The sequence below is a fragment of the Sinocyclocheilus grahami genome, unplaced genomic scaffold (genome assembly GCF_001515645.1).
Source record: "Sinocyclocheilus grahami isolate Dianchi unplaced genomic scaffold, SAMN03320097.WGS_v1.1 scaffold112.1, whole genome shotgun sequence".
NCBI lineage: Eukaryota > Metazoa > Chordata > Actinopteri > Cypriniformes > Cyprinidae > Sinocyclocheilus > Sinocyclocheilus grahami.
In genome coordinates, this window is record NW_015505291.1 from 150,547 (window position 1) to 174,616 (window position 24,070).

The following is a 24,070-nucleotide window of genomic DNA, read 5'->3' on the forward strand; positions in this document are numbered from 1 at the left end:
ACACGTCAAATAGAATGCACTATAAATATATTTATCAACAGAATCGCAAAGTAGACTTTAAGCAAATCAACGAGTGAATTACACTGCTTTTAAACAGATATCTGTTGGACATGATTCAAGTTAAATGCACAGAAGCAGGCACACAAACACATTTGGTAATGTTAAATCTTACCGAAACTGGCCAATTAAGCAATTTATATTCTGAAATCTATTTCTAGGTTCTGTTCTGTGTGCATTAAATTACATTTGGATGTAAATGGTCCTTTTCCTGACATAAATGTAAAACACTGAACTGCTAAAAAGGAGCATCCTGCGGATCACCTTTATAAAATTGTCCGGGTTTAAAAATGTCAAACATAGGCATTTTCATCTGACTTTATTTTGGTTATGTCCGGATTCCTCTGCAGTTGTTGTATGTTGTAAAAACACTAAATATCCATGTACGCCATGCAACAGGGAAGCAGTATATTACATAGGCTATTAACCGCCAAAATGCAGATTCGTCATGCGACAGCTTCTTTCACAAATGAGATTGGGGAAGTCATTAAGTTCAATTTTATCTATTAATTTATTTACAAAATAACAATTTAAAAATATATTAAAATAACTACATTATGTGCATATTTACTTTTGAGTTGAAAAAATGATTAATTAACAAATATTTAGTAAAAACTTTCAATCATTAAGTTCTGCCCATGCTTGAGCCATTGATAAATGCAGACTAATGCAGTTATTTTTAGAGAGTGATAGAGAGAGACATTAAGGAGTCTGTTCGTCTTTCAACAGTGTTCGGCAGCAGGGACTAAGAGCGAAGTAATAGCAAACCCTTAAGTTAATCTGCTTCAAGAACAGTGCCGTTATTACTTTGTTAGTGAGAAATGGCATGTAGTTTTGAAGTTGCTAAACTATTTTACAGATAAAATCTTCAGAGCAGCACTGACAATAGTGTGCAGTACTGTGTGTTTGAGTGGGAAAGAGCGGGACATAGAGTAGGTGCTTTTAATTTTTATCCTTTTGTTTAATATATTTATTTGCTGTTTAATATATTTATCGGTGTCATTGTGGGTTTTGTCTCTTTTGCTGTTGTAGGCTGTAAGGACCTTTGAAAGACTTGCCTGGAACTACGTTAGCTGTGCATTTCCCTGAAAATAACTGCACATAACATTCATCAGTAGAACAGTCCCAATAGTACAGCCCCTTATATATAGCCTATATTGTTTGGTGTCGGTAAGATTTTTTAAAATGTTTTTGGAAGAACTTCTTTATGCTCACCAAGGGTGCAATTTTAACTTTTTTTGTATTTGAATATATTTTAAAATGTAATTTATTGATGGAAAGCTGGATTTTCAGCAGCCATTAAAATAATAATTTTGTTTCAGGATTTTTTTTTTTTTTTTTTGATAAATAGAAAGTTCAAAAGAATGCCAATGCATTTAAAATATAATTTTTTAAAAACAACTTTAAAAGTCTTTGTAAAACGTCAATGTTATTTTTTTGTTGCTCAGAACTAGCCTACATATAAAATAACATTATAGCCAAATATGTTTATAGTTATATCTGAATAGAATGTAAAATTGTGTTGAATTGGAAGATTTTAATCATGTTGACGTGTGTGTATATATACAAACGTTTGATATTGGAATTGCTATCATACTAATTGAATATGGTTATGGTCATATACATTAATTATATATTACTATATACATGTAATGAGAATTTTGTTAAATTGAACAATATATATAGACTGCCCATTGACTACCACTTAAGAATCTGTGCTAACCATGAGGCCACAGTTTCAACAGAAGGGTTCAGTCAGTACTGGTGTTACTTTAATTCCATCTTACAGAAAAATCACCTGCAAATCAACTAAATTTGACTGAGACTGAGTGACCCATCCCCTTCAGATCATGTATAGCTTCCCTCCATCTCCCTATGTCCTTCTTTCCATATCTTTTCCTTTGTATCTATGCTCCCTCTATTTCCATGCACCTCCATGTCTCTTTTTGTCCACCCTGATCCATCAGAGGAAGTGCGGAATAGAGGGAGATAAGGGAGAGGTCAGTAACTGAGCTGCATGAGCTCATTTGAGACGAGAGGGTCAGCATGACGGCCCGGCGCTGCCGTCTGTCTCGACCAGTCGGACGCACAGATGATAACTATCCCAGCTGCTGTTTCACAGTCTGGAATGATGGACTGTCTCCATCATTAACCAGATGCCGCTGAGTTATCAAACGTGGCAATAATATGGAAATACATTTTACATCTATTCGTGCATCCATTCCACCCAACCATCTATCTATCTAGACATCGAAGGGCCTGGAACAGCATTCCTAGTTACATTAGCATTCAGCTCACACAACCAGTTAAAACCAGTTGTTTTATTAATACAATATAACACCGTTATTTACAACCAGACAAGAAAGATGAGCCATTATCTATAAAAACATTAAACAATAACTTTGGTCATTCTCCCCTTAAGGAAACAAAGTTTATATAAAAAAACAAAAAAATAAACTATATAAGGCAGTAGAACAAATCTTTGAGTCCTCTGGAGACCACGGTCCTCTGTAAACAGTGTGAAAACTGAAGATTGATGGCTCGAGCTGGGTCATAAGAAGTGTTTGATTTCCGTACAACGTCCGTCTCCAGCTGCGTCCACACCTGGATCTGCTCACATGCGCAAGTCTTTCTGTGTTTTTAGTTCGTTTTGCAGGTTTTTGAATACACTAGGATGTTTTTCAGGTGTGCAGTGTGGCAGTGTTGTTTTTATCTGACAGAGGGGGAGGCCAGTAGGTGAGGGGGCTTGCAGGGGATCGGTGGTTTGACACATGGAGCATTACTGGTGTTGAAGTTCTTCCTTAGCTGAGCCACACGACTGCCGTATGTCAGACCGCTATCCTTATCTTTCATCACTCCTTTAGAGAGAAAGAGAAGAAGAAAGATTGTTAGATTAGACATGGAAACAAAACCTAGTGAGTTGTTTTGCTGTCTATTGGCAGCATACAATGTTATGTATATATATATATATTATGTAATAATTTTTTTAAATAATTGTATTAAATTATTTACATACATTTAAGTATTTTTTAATTAAATATTAAATTTTTATATATATTTAACTATATATTTTATTTATTTATTATTCAATCATTAATTAATGCCATTTTGGATTTTTTTTTTTTTTCCATTGAGCTTGTCACAATTTTTTATGGAATTGCCTTCTTTGTGAAAAATACATTAGTTGCTGCCATAATAATGCTGCATACCATATGGAATAGCCTTTGTGCCTGGAGCGCGTCTACGGTACCTTAAAATTCTGCTTATGTAGTCAGCTCACTGGGTTTTGGTTTAGAGCCACGATGACCTCACGAGAGGTCAAGACTAAGGAAATAATCAAGCAGAAATTCGTGATTACGAGACTTTGACTGTCTGTAAATCACTGCTGACTTTAAAAAGCTGTTAGACCCCTGACACAAACCCGCCGGGGATTATAATACATCCACAGCTGTCTCTCTCTCTCTCTCACTCTCTCTCTCTCTCTCTCTCTCTCCCTCTCTCCTCCTTTCCACCCACTCAAGGCAGGTCTAGAGGTCACAAGAGGGAGAAGTAAGTAGAGCGACAGCAGGCAGAAGAGAAAAAAGTGAGATGAAGAAAGTAAAGGACGAAGAGAGTACAAATAACAGGAGAGTGAGGTAGAGGGTAAAGGCTACAGGAGTGATGACTCAATTTGAATGTGTTAAACAGGGTTAGACAGGTGGTCAGGGAAAAGGTGAAGCGGTGAATTAGGTAAAAGGGGGAAAGGGACGAGACAGGGAGGACGCTTGTGGGGATCGTGGGTGACTTCAGAGACAGATGCTGTGGAGAGTGAGACTCAGAGGAGAGGCCAGTGGGTGGAGAACTATATTTTTAGACTCTCCCTGAGGGGTCTAAGCCTAGAGTTCCGCCCCCTTCACGCTTTTCCTGTGAGACCGACTTTTTGCCATCACTTTTTTCCTTCCGCACTGATGCGGGGGTCTTTACTATGCCCTCTACTTGCAGTTTTTCCCTTGTATTCAAGTGACGCAATCTCTATATTCAAGTTGCAAGCAATGGCACGGCAACTCAAGATCGTTCCCATTATAATGACTGAAAATTTCCAACCAGATGCAACGTGGCAAAGTCATCAGCAATAAACAATACATCGCACACAAAGACATTTTTGGGACACTGACACTCAAAGGTTTAAGTTCAGTTTGACTAAAACAATATTCTGTCTTTGTAAAATGTAACACAAACTGACTGTCAAAATTTTGTTAAATTAAATTAAATTAATTAATAAATAATAATAATAATCCATTCAAAAAGCAAAAAGCTTTCACACATATGAATACATAACATACAGAGATTTATGAAGGGCTAAACAGGAAATATTATATAAAATCTGAATATAGCCTATTGTTTTAAGTCTGAATATATAGATCTTGATATACATATCTTACAAATCTTGAAATATAAATGTTTTCATATTTTGTATTTTATATTCAGACTGTTTATATATATATATATATATATACACACACACACATACACACACACATATAGATGTATAGATATTCAGATTTACTTCTATACATATATCCATGATTTATATTCCTCAGTTTTGTATGTATACATTCAGATCTTTATCTATATATTTTAATTTACATTTGTCTATATGTTCCAATTTACACGTATACATTCAGAATTATATATATTTAGGATATTTTATCATTTCCTATTATATATAATCATTGCTGTCGCATGTTGAAAATAATATAACTGCCTATATAAACAAATAACAGCCGGTGCTTAGTTGTTGCAAATGCGTAGTGTAAACGGTTGCTGTTGATATATCTCCTGCTGTCGTTTTAAATGTTGGCTCTCGGTCGAGTTGAGCTGAAGATCGCTTCCACAATAAAGACCAAATGATACGACGTCGACAACTTGTGGCGGTAGTGACGCAAGCAGTACCATGTGACAAAACTAGATCGTTCCTCTGGTTCCTACCTGACAGCTGTGTTGATTATAATGGGAGCAATCTAGTTTTGTCACGTCTCTCTCTATTTCTCTCTCAGGAGTTGAGCCGCAGTTCCTGTTGATGTTTCTCTGGCCGGGCCCTGCAGCCGTGACCCCTGACTGCGTTATGCTGTCGCCATGGAAACGTGGGATCAGCGCAAATTCACGCTCCAGCGCACACATATGCGCGCGCGTGTCCACACAAAGATTGAGTTACACACACACACACACACACACCCACTGACTCACACACGATGACCCACACGTAAATCATAAGTTATCCACTTTAGCATTAATTAAATTAACATGCATGTGCAATATTATGTGAGATGACGACACAAACAACATCTGCCATCCCGAGCTGACAGCCAGGTACAGGTGCGTTAATGTGTTTGAATCATCTGAGCTCGTATTTGTTTTCTGTTTCCAAAGAAGTTTGGTTGTAGTTGATGTGTAGGTCTGAAGACCTAGCAAAGAGCAGCGCAAAGTTCCTTGTTTTTAAAAACATTAGCCGCAGCTAACAAAGGAAAGTGTTGCTGTGATTGGTGTGTCCTGTAGGCGGCGCTCGCAGGCATGTTGCCTGTGCTAATGACATTAGTCCACTAGATGGCGCTTGCTGTCTATTTACATTGACAACAACGTGAATGTCCCTTTCTAATTGTAAGGTTTTTATAAACCACATTTTAAACTAAATAATATATCATATCATATATTATATATGAAATAATTTTTATCTGTTACTTTTCTATTAGTAGGAAACATGTTTTTTATCAAAATTAAATAAATACTACACACACAAAAAAGTATTTATTTTATAAATTAAAATAAAAAAATATATAATTATTTTATAAATTGTTTTTAATGTTGAAAATAAATGTATTTGAGGCCATTTATTATCTGATATTTGTCTATTATATTGGACAATTTGTCAATTATGTTGGGCAAATGTTTATTGGTTATAGTTATAATATATGCTTAATATTTATATATGTAGTTATAAATATATTATGAAGTAATATTAAAAAATATTATAAGATTTATGTATTTAATATTTGGATAATATATAAAAATATATTCATATAAATTATATATACAATAAATGTTATATAAGATAAATGTTGATAATCTTGTGTTGTGCATTTTTGTTCTGTAATGTTTAATAATATATTGTTGAAAGAACACCTTATTTCATTATTTCAGATACTACTTCTGCTCTTACCTTTCTTAGTTACAATATAATATATTGTAAATAATGTTAAGTAATATTATAATATTTATATAATAGTGTTTATATAATTATAATTGTATATAGAAATATGAACATATAATATTTTGTGTGTGTGTGTATGTATATATATATATATATATATATTACATATATTAGTTTTAATTTTAGAATTTTTATTTTATTTTGATGTTTAACCAATGTTCATTGCTAGAAAATTGCAAAATGACAAACTTTAGACATGTTTAAACAAAATAATTAGGCTACTATTAGGCATGAACAGATAAACAAATGCAAATAATAATAATTATTAATAAATGCTAAATAAATGTTTCTCATTGTTTCTTGTTCTGTGCTGGTTTTGTAGTATGTTGTTGAAAGAATACCTGGGATTAATTCAGATTCTACTTCTGTGCTCTTACCTTTGTCTGGTGTGGGTGTGTCCAGTGGGTGTGTCTTGTTGTTGATTGACAGCTGCTCTTTCATTGCTCTGTGCAGTTGAAGCTCTCTGAGTCTGTCAGCTACTGTTGTTTCTGTGTTGCTCATATGTGATCTGTAAAGGCCCGTGTCGTCCTCCGCGCTGCCCGAATCTGAGTCATCTGTTTGGCCCCTGGTGTCGTCAGCTGACTGATCAGAACCGCCGTCCTGCTTGGACTCATCTGAGACTGTCGTAGAATTGCTGAGCTCCTCTGGTTTCTGTGGCAGATTGAATGAAACTCATTTGTAAACACTTATAAAATCGGAGTTGACAAATTCAGAGACACAGAGAGACGGAAGTGTGTGTGTGTGTGTGTGTGTATTCCCTCTGGCAACGTGGCACTGATGCCATCTGATATCGTTTAATTCTCTGCCCAGGCTCTAAACCATCTGCTCAGGGGAGCCTGGCCTGTCCAACTACACACACCCATCGTCTTATTATTATTGCTGCTCTTATTATTAAAGTCACACACATATACATGTGCATCTTCTCACACATATGCACATTCAAATGTCAAATCACATGAAAGCACACTCATTTAAACACATGCATACTCACACACACGTTCTATCATAGTGGACTTTCCATTGAGGTCTGTTTTTATACCAAGCTAATGATATTCTTTTTCCTCCAACCCTGTGAATCTCATCTCATGCTTAGTGACCCAAAATTGTGCAACCCTATTTTTATTAAAAACCGTTTTGTTCTGATTTGGTTACACACTTTTTATGTACTGTAATTCATAGAAGTCGAGTCATATTATATACCAAGATGCAGAAGTTATGTGACATTGCCTTATCCTGAAAAAAAACCCCACCAAAGGTAAAAGGCAAATATCATTCACAAAGTTCTTACTATTCAGCCTATGCCTCCTTAAGATTATATATATATTACATATATTAGTTTTAATTTTAGAATTTTAATTTTATTTTATTTTGATGGTTAACCAATGTTAAACTAATGTTAACATGTTCATTGCTAGAAAATTGCAAAATTACAAACTTTAGACATGTTTAAACAAAATAATTAGGCTACTATTAGGCATGAACAGATAAACAAATGCAAATAATAATAATTATTAATAAATGCTAAATAAATGTTTCTCATTGTTTCTTGTTCTGTGCTGGTTTTGTAGTATGTTGTTGAAAGAATACCTGGGATTAATTCAGATTCTACTTCTGTGCTCTTACCTTTGTCTGGTGTGGGTGTGTCCAGTGGGTGTGTCTTGTTGTTGATTGACAGCTGCTCTTTCATTGCTCTGTGCAGTTGAAGCTCTCTGAGTCTGTCAGCTACTGTTGTTTCTGTGTTGCTCATATGTGATCTGTAAAGGCCCGTGTCGTCCTCCGCGCTGCCCGAATCTGAGTCATCTGTTTGGCCCCTGGTGTCGTCAGCTGACTGATCAGAACCGCCGTCCTGCTTGGACTCATCTGAGACTGTCGTAGAATTGCTGAGCTCCTCTGGTTTCTGTGGCAGATTGAATGAAACTCATTTGTAAACACTTATAAAATCGGAGTTGACAAATTCAGAGACACAGAGAGACGGAAGTGTGTGTGTGTGTGTGTGTGTATTCCCTCTGGCAACGTGGCACTGATGCCATCTGATACCGTTTAATTCTCTGCCCAGGCTCTAAACCATCTGCTCAGGGGAGCCTGGCCTGTCCAACTACACACACCCATCGTCTTATTATTATTGCTGCTCTTATTATTAAAGTCACACACATATACATGTGCATCTTCTCACACATATGCACATTCAAATGTCAAATCACATGAAAGCACACTCATTTAAACACATGCATACTCACACACACGTTCTATCATAGTGGACTTTCCATTGAGGTCTGTTTTTATACCAAGCTAATGATATTCTTTTTCCTCCAACCCTGTGAATCTCATCTCATGCTTAGTGACCCAAAATTGTGCAACCCTATTTTTATTAAAAACCGTTTTGTTCTGATTTGGTTACACACTTTTTATGTACTGTAATTCATAGAAGTCGAGTCATATTATATACCAAGATGCAGAAGTTATGTGACATTGCCTTATCCTGAAAAAAAACCCCACCAAAGGTAAAAGGCAAATATCATTCACAAAGTTCTTACTATTCAGCCTATGCCTCCTTAAGATGAATTGCGTGTTGTATTCCTCATTTGTAATTTGCTTTAGTTAAAAACATCTGCTAAATTAATTAATGTACGATTTAAATGTAACAATTTATCTTTTTCTCTGGCCTATGTGCCATTTTATTATTTTTTAATGACATTTTTGTGTGATAGTTTGGAACTGTGCTGGGTTGCCACTTCATGTCTAATACAACATCATTTCTGAAGCAGAACCATAAGAAGTGCTCTAACTACCCCAACTAATCTTTCTTTCTTTACCCCCACACACCTTAAGCAGTAGCTGGATCCCTGGTTCTGTACTGGTTTGTTGTGTTCTGCTGGGTTTGGTCAGGCTGCTCTTTACAGTTTCTGCTTTTGCTCTGTGAACAAAGAAAAACACATTTAGCTCTTTGGTTTGAGAATAGTTAGATTGCTATTAATTCCAATAATGTTTGTATTTGAGGCATAGTGACAGTGCATTTTTTATCTGCTGTTAGTTAGTATGTATTTTGCCTGCTGTTATTGAGATTTATTATATGGCTCTCTGGAATATTTAATTCCAAGTCTGTTGCGGTATCCAGATATTTTAGTACAATGACCATTAAAAGGCAACTAGATGTTCTAGTATGCACTCAACCATTCAAAAGTTTAGGGTTGGTCATTTTTTTGTATGTTTTTAAATGTCTCTTATGCTCTTATGTATTTGTTCAAAATGCAGAAAACAGTAATAGTATGAATATTATTACAAATTAAAATAACATTTGTCTATCTAAGGTATTTTGAAATATAATTTATTGCTGATTTTTATAAGTAACATTCTAGGAGCCTTTGAGTAGGGATGATGAATATAAACTTAATAAATGTATCACTGTCAATTTTGAGCAATCAAAATGTCCTTTTTAAAAACATATAAACTTAAATCAATATTTAATGTCCATAATGTGTACTCAACAATAATCCCTTCCGTAGTGTATTTGGTCACACTTTATTTTAAGGTACAATTCTTAACAAAACTATTAACTACAACTTTTGCCTCAATAAACTCCTAATTTGCTACTTATTAATAGTTAGTAAGGTAATTGTTAAATTTAGGTATTGGGTAGGATTAGGGATGTAGAATATGGTCATGCAGAATATGTCTTTATAAGCACTAATAAACAGCCAATATGTTAATAATAGGCATGCTAATAAGCAGCTAGTTAATAGTGAGAATTGGCCTAAAGTGTTACGATGTATTTCTATTATTGAGGGTGTTGTACCTGTTGATAGCATTAGGGTTGGCCACTGTCTTGTTTCTCAGCTCGGACAGGATGAGTTTTGGAGATTTGAGCTCATCTGATTCTCCGATAATACACACATGCACATCACCATCACTGCCCAGCAACCAGCTCACACTTTTACAAGGGCCTGAGGACAAAACAATAAACATGCCAAGAAAATCAATATCTGAGAAACAATAAATAAATGAGCAACACAGAAACAATTAAGTTACAATGACAAAGAGGCACAGTAGATGCAACAGCTCATGATTACCCCTTTTACTTGCTTTCTGAACCTTTCATGTTATTTAAATCTTCTTTACTCAACCCAAGGGGATGAGGTTTGGCAGTTTGGCATAAAGCATATTTCGCCATTGACAGCCTTTTAAAATTGTATTCTGCCGCATATTTTTTTTTGTTTACAGACCCCTTTGAGATGTTAACCAGCCAAACCCTGAACCCTTGATTTCCAATATTATGCTCTGTAATGTGTCCTTTTCACAGACAGATGGCGCTGTGACATTGAATGAAATTGATCCTGCATACTCTAGGTCGCCTGCTCTGGTTTAGAAGTGTGTAAATGTCATTCAGTGTCTAGATGTCAATGCCAGCGTTCATCAGGCTTGTATTATCACCTTACAGACACTTGCACCGGCCCACAAAAGCTGTGAATCCTTCCCAGTCACCCTCATCATTATTTCAGTGTGATTTAGCCTTCTCCGATTACACCAAATGTTTGAAGGCATGAAACGAAGTGTGATCAACTGATATGTAGGGCTTACCTAAGAGGCAACAAAGAGGATCCTTGTGCGGATTGTAGGGGATTGCAGTTCACCTCAGATAAATAATCTAAATGTACATCATAATGCCATGAATATCACAGTGGGAATTATGGAAAAAATTTCAAGAATTTCCCAGCGTGAAACCGTTTGTTCCAACAGGGGTTGATCTGTTTTTCTATTCCTTTTTTTTTGGTTTTGTTTTTGCTTGCACGTCAGGGAAAACCTAACACCCCTCACTTCCAGCAGAAAAGGTTACGTAAAGAACCGGTTCTCCTGGTCGACAGAAGCCACGCTACGACGAGGCAGATCAAATGGCTTCATTTCCATGCAGGAATGAATTTAGGGTTTCTGTTAGAAATCTCAGAAATGTTCAGTATGTGTTGCTGAATCTACAAAAGTTACATAATATAAAACTGGCACATCTTTCGGAGGTATTTTTTTCACGAATCTGTGTAGTGCTTGTTGCCAAGGTCTCATAGTTCACCCACATATGCTGCTTAAGACATGGTGTGTGTGTGTGTGTGTGTGTTTGAAAGGTGATGTAACTGCATGGCGATGAATGTGTTTTTTGAGGAGTGTTTCTTAAAGCATTATGACCCCATTGAGCAGCCCAGGGCTGAATCTGGCCAGCTGCACCTTGTATAGGAACGCAACTTATCAATGGTTGAGCTTATCCCTCCTTTTATGTAATAAAACAACAAATAAAAGACAACAAGCCCTCAAAAATCTGTGTTCATACCATCCCATAGCAGACTAGCTTGGAAGTAGCTCGTTACTCCTTAAAGGTACAGTTCACCCAAAATGAAAATTCTGGCATCGTTTACTCGTCCTCATGTTGTTCCAATCCAGAATTTACATTTTTGGGTGAACTATCCATTTAAGTTCCTTAAAATAAGCACAAATGAGATGATTGCGGAGATACATTAATGGCGCTTTCCACGGCACGGTACGGCTCGGTACGTTTCACTTTTGGGTGGTTTTCCACTGGGAACAGTACCTGGTACCTGGTACTTTTTTTAGTACCACCTCGGTTGAGGTTCCAAGTGAACCGTACCGTTACCAAAACGTGACGTGTAAACTCTGCTGATCACAGATTGGCCGGAGAGAATCGTCACTACTACGTCACTGAACTTGCGACACAAACACAACAGAACCATTAGATTTAAATCAGCACAGCCAGCAGAGGATTGAACGCAACTCTGTTTCGTTGTCTGTTGAAGAAGTACAGACGTTCCTCTCATTGATAGCAGAGGAGCGGTGGGTTTTTTTTTCAGGAGCTTGATGGGTCGACGCAGAATGAAAAAGTTTTTCAGGAGTTGCGGCAGTAGAGGCGGCGCAACTATAGCGACATGTGAATAATCCCGCCCACTCTAAAGCGGTAACTTTACTGAACAGCAGTGGAAACGCGAGCCGAGCCGAGTCGTACCACGCAGTGGAAAAGCGCCATAAGAGAACAGGCCAGCGGTTCTCAACCAGGGGCCCTCAGCAAACTTCTAATAGTATTCTTATCAAAAATCAGTTTTCTCTTGGAAGAACCAGTCTTGAAAAACCTGGATGTATAAGGAAGCCTAATTATAGAAGTGTGATTTCTACATCTGAATCAGTCATTTAAATTAATCAAATCCTGTAATTCCATGAGAATTTGGATGCATTTCATGAACATACATTTTTTATATGCCAAGCTCTACAAAAAAGTATATCAGGTAGATATTGTGAATAAAAATATATTTTTAAATCCTTATCCTGAATATTTATCCAGTACATCATGAACAGCTGGAAGGGTTGTGGGTCTTTAACTGTTGTGGACAGTGCCTTGGAGTTAAAATGTTGGGAACCACATGTGTAGAGCAGTGAAGATGTGGTTAACACCTCAGATTATTTTGTTTTATATGGAATTTGATAATAGATGTTTGAGTTCATGTTGAGATCTTTGACTTTAAAGTATGTAAATGAGTTTAAGACAAGCTGCATGCTTTAATTTGTCAGTAGTGTAGATTGTAAATGTTGATATTTGAAATTAATATGTATAATCCATTATGTATCAAAAACTAGGGATACAATGTTGTGCTTTAAAAAGAAAAAGAGGAATGTTAGCCTATGTTATTTACATTAGATAATGCATTTGGAATCATAAATGCAGATATAATATTTGTTATATGTGTTATATGTTTAACTTGTTAAATGTCAAAAATTTAGTTCATTGTTAGTTCATAACACCTTAACAAATGTTACCAGGACTTGTTGTAAAGTGTTTAATTTAGTCGGTTTAGCTCACAGAATCATTCCTTTGGCTGAGGATTTGCTACACTAATGTGTGCTACTAAATGATTTGCACCTTTAGAGGACACATCTGGGAAAAATAGGATGGGTCATGCTACAAAGACAGAGAGTGTGACATCACATCCTGTTGCTCATATTCTTTGACGCATTAGGTGTCTATAGTAATTCCCCAGGTTTATGTCAAGTCTGACCACACCTCTAAGTCTCCATTTGCTATCCATTTAATCTGATTGCTGTCAAAGACAAACAAGTGACATATTACAGAGATCTCATTGGTGATTTTTCTCTCCAGTGGGCTGCAAAAGAGTCTCGGGTACAAAGTTCCAGCGATAGCTCATAGTTTTGTTTGTCTGTGTACAAAAAGAACTGCCAACAGAAACTTCAACAGTATTTATCTCGACTTCCCCTGACGCAGAGCTGACACAGTATCAGCTAAGGCGACTGAAACCGGCCACAAAGTGCTGAGCGAGAGAAAGACGGACACAGCTGCGTTTCACAATGCTGCCATTGACATGAACTGTGAACCATGTCAGTTGTGTGTCCGTGGAGAGAAAATCAAAAGAGATTTGACTGTGTTCGTGTCAAACTGAAGTAAATGAATAAGAGTCAAACTGCATGACTGTGACACAGCAGCTCTCTTTTGTGCCCGTTTTTGCAGCAGCTAAACATACTTCACAAAGGCCCTGTGTTACATGTGACTCATGTGACTTGACGCTTTTTTGATGAGAAACAGAAGCCGGGGGAGAATACCAGCACTATTGATAGGAACACATACAAGAACATTTATGTCCTTGAGCAAATGCTGTTGTAAATGTAAATTCCTGTTTGGTTGGATTCCATCGTCATCATCACATGAACTGAATGTTTTTTCCCAGCCTGGGAACATGGGTTCAAGTTCTCACAGATGTTACGACCATCTAATGTTTTGAAATTCCATGTATATTTATGCTCTGTTACACAACTCTTGTTCTCAGTTTTTTCCTCATACTGTCATTTGCAAACCACACTATTGTTTTTTTTTTTCTTCTATTCTCTAAAGAGCTTTCATTTTAAAGGATTAGTTCACCCAAAATGTACTCACCTTTAGGCTATCCAAGGTATTGTATAGATAAGTTTGTTTCTTCAATGGAACAGATTTGAAGAAATTTTGCATTGCATCACTTGCTTAGTCGGAATTAAAGTTGATAAAAACATCACAATAATCCATAAATAATCCACACGACTCCAGTCCATCAGTTAAATTCTTGTGAAGTGAAAAGCTGTGTGTTTGTAAGAAGCAACTCCATCATTAAGGCATTTTAACTTTTACCCATTGCTACTGGCCAAAATAGTTCATAATTCATAATAATGCTTTCTTCAGTAGAAAAAGTCCATCCATCTTCTCACATCAAAATTCACATATATGTTTACAACATGTTTGTTGTAAACACTGCCTGGTCTGTGCATATTTTTCTTCTGATTCAAATGAGATATGCTTTTTCACTGGTGAAAGCAATATTATGGATAGAGGACTGTTGTTGTAACCAGAAGCAATAATTAAAGTTAAAAACAACTTAATGATAAAAACATGCAGCTTTACACTTCAAAGATGTTAATTGATGGACTGGAGTCGTGTGAATTATTTGTGGATTATGGTGATGTTTTTATCAAATTTAAAAAATAAAGGCATTGATGCTTCCATGAAGAAACTTTATAATCAAGGCAACCTTTTAATTCCACAAAATGCTTTTAGATGTTTAAAATGCTGTTTACACTAAGGAAAAATGTTTCTTTTAAAGACTGTTCACTGAAAGGTTCTTTGGGCAACCAAAAATGGCTCTTTTATGGTTGCTTTGTTTTTGCATGTTGTGCTTCCTGAGAACATTCCATGCCCAAATCTCTGGCAAAGCACATCCTCAGGCATTAGTGTAAGAAAGCCATGAAATGTTTAGAGGAATTTACAGCAGCAGGGCCCCTACGGCATTACAGGGGTTAGATCCCAAACAAGGCTCAACTCTTTACAAATGCTGATGCTATGGACATAAACAGTAATCTACTTCAAGGTGATTTGCATGTGGGTATTGTGTTGCAAGGTCAGTGTTGAAAAGCTGGAATTTGGCTCTGGTTTTGCCCCTTGCAGCTGTAGGATGTCTGTGCGGTATTGTTATGCACTTTCAGGTCACTTAATTTCCTTTGGCCTCAAAAATATGTGCTCACCTTGAAATGACGTTAGAACATTTTGCACAGGTATTGATTTTCTTGTTACATCAGTGAGGGCGTGTTAAAAGATTTATTTCGAGTTCCTTGTAACACGCTGCTTTCATATAGTTTGCTGGAACTGCGTAAAAGGATCTGCACAGACATTCAAAAAAAGTGAAACATTCTCTGATTGGCTATATTCACACATCAAGGGGTGAATTTACTTAATCAGGCTCTAAATGGGTTGAAATAGCACTGACAGTATGTAAATTACACTACAGTTTAAAATTTGTGGTCAGTAAGATTTTGTTTTTGAAAGATATTAATATTCAGTCACAGTAAAGACATTTATAATGTTAGAATGTTACATCAAATAAACACTGCTCTTTTGGACTTTCTTTTCATTATATAATCTTTAAAAAGTATCAAGTTTCCACAAAAAAATGTTTAGCAGCACAACCGTTTTCAGCATTTACAATAAGAAATTATTCTTGAGCAGGAAATCAGCATATTAGAATGATTTCTGAAGGATCATGTGACTCTGAAGACTGGAGTAATGATGCTGAAAATTCAGCATTCACAATATTATTACTGTTTTTACTGTATTTTTTAAATCAGATCAATGAAGCATCTGTAAGCATAAGTGAAAATAAATCTTATACTGACCCCAAATTTTTAAGTGTAAATCGTTTGTCTCTATATTAGCTGAAATTAAAATGTCAATATTATTGCCAGAGCCTCAAGGAAATTAGATGGTAACTTTTAGAAAAAACGTTTTTTTTTTTTCAGTAGAATTTTTATTTTAATTTTTTTACACGTTACATACTATAATTCAAAATATTGAAAAATCGAAATGTACCCACATCAGTAATAAAATAGAAAAATAAAATGCAGATATAATTGAAACAGGAAGATTGGGAAGTTATTATTGGTATTATTTAGAAAAAAATAATACGAATATTTAAAAAAAAAAACATGTCTTTTGAAACTGATAGTTATTTCGATTATATTAAGTGATTGTCATGCTCTTTAATAGCTGAAGTGTGTGTGAACACAATTTTTCTCTCTTCTAACAGAACTGAATTATATTCAGCACTGCTGCTGTGTGAATGTAGCTGACAGTATTCACTGCACTGCTCACCACAGTCACTATTCAAAAGCTTCTTCATTGGGTTCAATTCAACTATTGAAATGCGTCATCTGGAAAAAAAGTAAACATTTCACCTCATGTGCTCAATTTATACCGAATGGGTCTGTGAGGTTCAATTATGATGTCCCAGATTTAAGAATGTGCAAACAACACTGTGGCGTGTCAGAGACACAAAAGCATTTGACTGTTCTGTAAATAGTTTTTGTCTCCTGTTGATGCTCACAGAATGACAGACGTGGCTGTATTTTTAGAAAGGGTGTGAGTTCATACCTCTCTTTTGCCGGCACTTTTCTTTTTTTATCCCCTCCTTGCCCTCCTTCTCTTCCCGCTCCTTCCAGCGCCTGACTTGTTCCTCTCTCATTTTGAAGAACAGGATCTTCTTCTGTTCCTCATTCAAGGCCTCTAGTACATCAGGGTCGATGTACATGTCAGCTAGGATTTGCTGCAGCATGTTGTATCTGTTTGTGTGTTGTAGGCTTTTGAATAAGTGTGCTGGTATACAAAAACGCTCTCTGAAGAGTCCAGCTCCTTTTTTGGAATTGTTATCGTCCTTTCCTCAAACAAAAGCTTCCTCTATGTTCCAGAGATTGGCATTTTAGATCCTGCTGTTGAGTTCGTTCCTATCCCACACTCTGGCCATGTGATTCCAGTCTGAAAGAGAGAGAAAAATTGGGAGGAGGTGAAAAAAAACTATTTAAGCATCTGTTGCCGTTTTTGTGCAGCCCCTCTTTATGGGCGACTCCTTTATATCTCTGCATTAATTAATCCTGATTTCACTCATAAAACAACAAAACCTTCCCACTCCAATTTCCTCTTTCTGAAGAGAGCAGAGCAGTTTTATTGTTCAGGAGGCTTAATGAAGCTCTTAGATGTTTTTGAGAATTTTTTTTGTGGAAAATCTTAGTAAGAAATGTATAAACACACACACACATATTAGCATGCAGGTTTTGTTATCATGTGACAAGAAAAATTAGCAACTAACAATTTCTTCTTTCTAAAGACAATTTCTTGGTATTGATGATTTAACAATCATTTTAAATTGATCATATACAGTACATGTGTAAAAACATGTCTGACTGTGCCTATTCATAAAAAAAGCCTAAATACATAATACGCAATAAATACTTGTTTGGTTTTCACATAAATGTTAATAGCATTTTAACTTTTTTTAAACTGATTCAGTGTTTATATTATCATTTTTAAGTAAATAATAAATGGCAGTTATTTTTTGAAGAATTTTTGCCTTTTAATGATACTTTGTCTAATTTTCTCTAAAATTAGACCACCTAAACATTTGTCTTTAAGGAACCCACCCCCACACATACACATTTTTTTTTTCATAATTACTTTGAGACATTACAAACACGTTCTCCATAATTTTTTGTATAATGGAATTTTAATGTACTGCACCATTAACTTAATAGTTCTGGATCTTTAGGCGCATATACAGTATATGTGTAAAAACTTGTCTGACTGAGTCATTTTAATATATTTGCAATTTCGTAGGACAAGCAGAAGTCAATGAGTGTTGTGATAGAATGCCTGTTTATGAACATCATAATTGAGCGTGAACCCATTCAGGTATAAAATGAATGCATGAAGCGAAAAAAATCTTTTTTTCCCTCAATGACACGTTTCAGTAGTTGAACTGAACCCTAGGAGAGGCTTTTGAACACTGATTCAAGTAAGAAGTACAGTTTGAGATACTGTTGAGATCTTATCTGAAGCTTTTAAGGAGACACACTTGAGATAATCGCACTCTCATTGCTGTCTAGAAGAAGCAGTTGTTATATTACAGTGGTTCTCATTGTGATTGTCTCTCCTGTGGAGGTTAAAGGAGACTGTTGGGACAAACGTTCCTCTGAGCAGCTGTAAGTTTTGATGTTTTATGGTTTGTTCCAGACTGCTGTTTAGTTGTGTTGACAATAGCAGTCTGTTTTATTCCAGAGCTCTGTGTGTGATTTCTACTCTCTCTGTTGACTTTGGCTAAATGAGCATCTATATTTCTCTCCCCATTCACTTTATTTAGTTGTTTCTCATTCAGTAGCTCCATCCCTGTTGCTGTTTACACCGATTACTACAGCATTTAATTTCCTAACTCCCTCTTTTTCTTTATTTCTCTCTGCCAGAAAATTAATCCTACTCCACTACCATTTCTCAAACAAAGAGCCTCTCTATTCAAAACCAATCATGCACCAGGTCAGACATGTTTCTTCACCAAACAACTAACAAAGCCATTCAAAACAAACAAAAAAGCAATACATTCATAAACATCTGTGGTTTTTAATTAGAGCGATAAGAAACAAACACAATAAATGAGTTTATCCGCGCAAAACTAACAACCTGAGCATAAAACTAGTTAAAATGCAGCTGAAATAACATACTAAAACTGTGATGATGCACTCCGAGAAGACTTTGAATTTGGGTATGTTAAGGATAGACAATAGAGACAGCCAGGGACTGAGACATTTACACAAAGACTCACAGCACAAAAGACTCTGGAAGTTGGCAAAAGAGCAGCTATAAGAAACAAAGCAGTAGAGAAAGCAGCCGTTAGATAGATCAGGAGCTGTAACTCTAACCAAAACAGTCTCAGTTGTTCAGCACATGAGAGAGAGAGAGGATACAGAGAAAGAGAGAATGAAAAAGCTGTAAAGATGAGGACAAAGAGACTGCTGAGTGCTGATGAAGTGTGCTGAGAGAGAGAAAAGTGAACTTGTACTCACATTCAGAGCTGGAGAAGTGTGCTGTGGAGTTGTGTAAGTGAAACAGGCAGCAGCGTGTGTGAGTGTGTGTATGTGTATGTGTGTCTTTCTCTCGGCTGCTTTTGTATTTGAGTGCACTACTGGTGTGACATCAGAGCATTCTTCCTCCCTCCCTCCTTCCCTCACACGTCCTCACTCAACTCTCCTTCTTTGTCTCCTCCCTCTCCCTCTCTATCTGTTTCAATGTGATTCATTGGCATAACAAAAACAGCTACATTTGAATTGCCAAATCAGCAGGTTAGACTGATGTTGATATATTGGAAATGGTAATGATTTACAATATACACTGTAAAAAATGATAAAACAAAGATTATTGGAGTATGTTTTACAATACTATTTCAGTCTTTCTACTTCAAAATTTCACATTTAATTGAATGTGTCACTTGTCATTTCTTTGTAAATTTTTGTAAAATTTACAAGTAATTTTGGAATGGAAATTGTTTCTACACCATTTTTTTGTGTAGTTCAGCCAATGTGTTAAGTATCATGAACTAATTGTGAAAAACAATCTTTAATGTTTGTAATTATTCGTTATTAATTTACATTTGTTCATAAAGTTTATTTAAATTAAGTGTGCTCATTTACTATATAAGTTATACATTAAATTCTAAAATAATTTATACATTTGTAATATTAACCAAAATCAATAAGTGCTGTTAAAAAGTTATTTATTTATCTATTTATTGTTTGTTTGTTAGTTAATGTTTGCTATAATGTTAACTGATATTAACATAAAACATTGTTGTGACATTTCTAAAGATCCTGAACTATTGAGGTAATGGTACAGTACATTAAAATTCAATTAATTATGTAATTATGTATTTTGTTGTGGGACTATAAGGCAACAATGTCTAGGTGGTCTAACTTCAGAAAAATGAGACAAAGTATCATTCAAAGGCAGAATTTCTTGAGAAAATAAGTGCCATTTAATAAAAATAAGCACTGAATCAGTTTTAAAAAGTTAAAATACCATTAACATTTGCAAGAAAACCAAAGAAGTGTATCAGATATTTGGGCCTTTTTATGAATAGGCACATTTCTTCATTAACATAAAAAGTGTCTTAATATTTATGACTCAAAAAATAATTTATTCTCATTTTAAGTTCATTGTATTTTATGTATGTCTGTTTGAAAACTTTTTAAACGAAATCTGTCATTTTGAGGTCATCAGCAGAAGTAAATGAGTATTTACGGAGCAGCCAAATGCTTTTGTGTTTCTGTGACAGGTCACTCTCAGACTTGTCATTAATTCCACATTCTTTTGTGTGTGACATCATAATTGAACTTTAAGCACACAGACCTATTCAGGTATAAATTAAGCATATGACGCAAAAAAAAACTTTTTTCCCCCATGACGTGCATTTCAAATGTTGAATTGAACCCTACGTACAGGCTTTTGAACACTGACTGTCATCAGCAATGCAAACTGAGATACTGTTGAGATCTTATCTGAAGCTCTGGAGACACACTTAAGATTTACTACACTATCTATTAACTTTTATTGCTGTCTAGGAAAAATGATTCACATTGTTATTTGTCTTTCTTGTGGGGATTTTGGGACAGTTTTCATTCAGTTTTGGGGAAAAAAAAAATTTAATTATTAAAAAATCATTAGATTTGTAAATAAATATTTTTAAATTCCTATTTTTAAATTATTTAATCAAAATAATCAATCATTGGTTACATTAGATATTTATTTTTTTCTTTAAAAAAAAACATATAAATGTTTTTCACATATGTGTGAAATGTATCACGGTGTCTTCTTTGCCAAAAACACTAGAGATGCAATAAATGAGTCGGAGAACAATGATGTCCACACATCACAAAACCCAATGACTAGCATCTCTATAGAGCTCTGACTGAATAGAGCTGTGAAAGCCACAGGGGTTGAGCTGTGAGTGTGTGTTGGGCAGAACTGTAAAAAAGAAGTGTACAAATGTGAATTAAAGGCTATTCGGTTAGTACAGGAGGGAGTCTCCACTCCACTACAGATGCTTAAAGTGTTTGTAGGTATGTGTATTCTGCATGGATAAGAGGAAACCAGAAACAACAACAATATATACTTTGACCTCTAGTGTAAACAGAATACATCATTACATATTCAGGCCTAGAAAATAATGGTGCTTAACAAGTGATTTTCCCATCAAGCCTCACAAGGCAAGGTTAATTCAACAAGGAAATGAACCTGTTTTACTACAAGCCTCAGATTCAATCTAAAAAGCCCATCTCATTTATTCTGTAAACAATCTCCTCCTTTTCCACAATCACCTGACTTTTGTTTTTTAACACAGTCATGACTTAAACATGTTACACACCCACTTTGAATGGAGTCATCTGATAAAGGAATAGTTCATCCAAAAAAGGAAATCTCATCATTTACTCATCATTGGAACACAAAATATATTTTGTTGTTTTTTGTTCATACAGTGGAAGTCAATGGGGACCAGTGTTGTTTATTTTGCAATTTCTTTTGAAAAAGTGATCACAGAATTTTCATTTTTGGGTGATCTATCTCTTTAACACATAACTTTTTGTTAAGAATCTGAATAAGTACACAATTCATTTTCACTGAGATTCAAATATGAGTCACATGATGTTTTCTTTTCCTACAAGCGTGCTTTATAAATTTCCCTAAACATTTCCTTTGAAATGACTTGACTCGGGTGTGTGCATTCTGAAAAACAGGAAGTGTTTGATCAAGTGTACTGACCTGCGGTCATGTGACTTTCACCACTCTTTTTGAAATGGACCACATGGGTTCATGTGAGTACCGTTCACTCCATGTGAGCCTGCGTAGACAACAATGGAGCGCAGTGCAGGTTAGGGTTCATGCGGTATATGTAAACACACACACTCACACTCACACACACAGCATATTTGACTTTCAAAGCAATCCCGCAGACTGGGAATGTTTGAACACAAGAGATTTCCATAGAGTCTGTTGCTGTTCCAGGACCAGGGGTTTGGAACTGTGTTTGTGATCAGCTTCAAAATACACTTGAGGGATCTCATATCAATATGGCTATCTTTGATCAAGCTTGTTCACCCACACTGGAAAAAATGGTGTAGGCTTTTCACAGTTTTCACTTAGATTTAGTATATCACAAATAATAGCAAAGTGAAAGCAAGTAACACACTGAATTAGACTGAGTCTAAAATAGTATTTACAACTTTGAAAACTCTTTTTTACACTGCATTGAAATCCTATGAGATCCTACAGCAGTCATTTGAACCCAGTAGTGTTAATGTTAAATGTTGCATCACTTTTGGTATTTTCCCTGTGTATTTACATAAATGTTTTTTAACTTTTGGCAAAATTAAAAGTAGTGGCCTTGCAACTCTTTTTGTTTTAAGAAAAAGAATCTCACAACACCTTTCAAAGTCATATTTCACTCCAAAATAAAAATGAAGTAAAAAGAAATTCTATTTTGCTTTTGAAATGGTAAATTTGGCTTTTTCAATAATAATAATAATAATAATAATTTTTAATTACAATTAAGCAGTGTTTTCTTTAAATATGTATTGCTATAATGGAAAACAGTCCTCTGCACTGTAATTCTAAAAACAATTAAATATTTTATATCAATATAAATATGTAAAAATATTTACACTGTATTTGTTGTACTGCCTTTAATGTTTGCTGATGTAGAAAAAACAAACAAACATTAAATTGCAGTATTTTTTACTGCAGTTTAAACATGCTAATGTGAATCTAATGAGTATCACCACTGAGAATAATTACTGCAAATGATTTTGGTAATTAACATTTTAAAAAATCCAGATTCATTATGGTATTGAAAATTTACATAATTATCATGAAAATTGGGGCAGGAATCAGGATACCAAAACGTTACAATCCGAACATTCTTTTTAAAATATAAATGTGATTTGGACAACGTTTGTGAACATTATTTTAATTGATTTTCTTTATAATTAAGTTTATTTGAATTAAACTAGGATATATGATTACATATTTCATTATATACGAATGAATATACAATTTCAAATAAAATTTTTTTTGAAATATTGCAAAATGTAAAAAGGCTGTAATATTTTTTAATAATTAAATATAAATATTTAATAGGATATAATAAAATATTTTTCAATAATAAACTAATTAAAGTGTTAAGTAAAATCTAAGTGATGTCAAAGTAACTTGACTACTTAAGCTCATTGCACTTTATCTTGCCACTTTAAAAATACCAAAACGGTTAAAAAACGGTTAAAAATTGAAACTCTGAACCTTAATAAAATTGCATACAAAATAACAAATAATTTGAACAATTAAACACATAAAAGCAGATGTTGTTGTTATATTTATTTGTGACATTGACCTATGCATTAATGAAACAATTGAAGGCATAATGAACTGCTGCAGTTTATTTTAAACAACAGTGATGAGCCTGTGTGTTTTCAGGCTCTAGATTGATGTGGAATTACACTGGTGCTGGTTCAGCAGTTATAGACCGTATCTGTACAACAATAGTTCACAGAAAGCCTGTGTCATGATACAGCGAGTGATATTGCTGTGAAACTGCTGCTCAGGGGTCAGAAGAAATGCAGGCATGGAAGATGTTCAGAAAATGTGGTCCGTTTGCCTTATTAAAGTCAACGGTACTTGTTCTTTGGTGAGGCACCCAGACCCAGATCGTTTCAGTTTCATGTAGAGGTTTAATGTCTGTCTAACTGGTATTTTCCCACAGTCAGGGAAAGTTCATTTCTTTCCATCTATTCCTCATTCGCTCAAATTGAGGACCGGCCTGACCTGCAGTGACAACATAAACATGTGAGAATGTGGCATAGGGTGGTTTCAATCCT

At 35.2% G+C, this 24,070-nt stretch overlaps 1 protein-coding gene across 1 annotated transcript; it reads right to left on the minus strand.

The window, feature by feature from the left end:
- Positions 1–1,864: 1,864 nt before the first annotated feature.
- Positions 1,865–19,286, minus strand: LOC107589098 (SH2 domain-containing protein 4A). Its single transcript, XM_016277440.1, has 6 exons — positions 19,214–19,286; positions 16,758–17,138; positions 10,098–10,245; positions 9,128–9,218; positions 7,928–8,201; positions 1,865–2,915 (listed from the first exon to the last, which is right to left on the minus strand). Exons 2-6 carry the CDS (start codon positions 16,936–16,938, stop codon positions 2,767–2,769), a joined length of 843 nt encoding a protein of 280 aa, XP_016132926.1. The 5' UTR covers positions 16,939–17,138; positions 19,214–19,286; the 3' UTR covers positions 1,865–2,766.
- Positions 19,287–24,070: the final 4,784 nt, after the last annotated feature.

What these genes read in the sequence shown, in the direction of transcription:
- LOC107589098 (XM_016277440.1), bottom strand. Translation starts at nt 16,938, where the DNA reads ATGCTGCAGCAAATCCTAGCTGACATGTACATCGACCCTGATGTACTA. An exon ending in AAAGTGCCGGCAAAAGAGAG is followed by an intron (nt 10,246 to 16,757) that starts GTATGAACTCAC and finishes TTTTGTCCTCAG; the next exon opens with GCCCTTGTAAAAGTGTGAGC. An exon ending in AACCCTAATGCTATCAACAG is followed by an intron (nt 9,219 to 10,097) that starts GTACAACACCCT and finishes CTTTGTTCACAG; the next exon opens with AGCAAAAGCAGAAACTGTAA.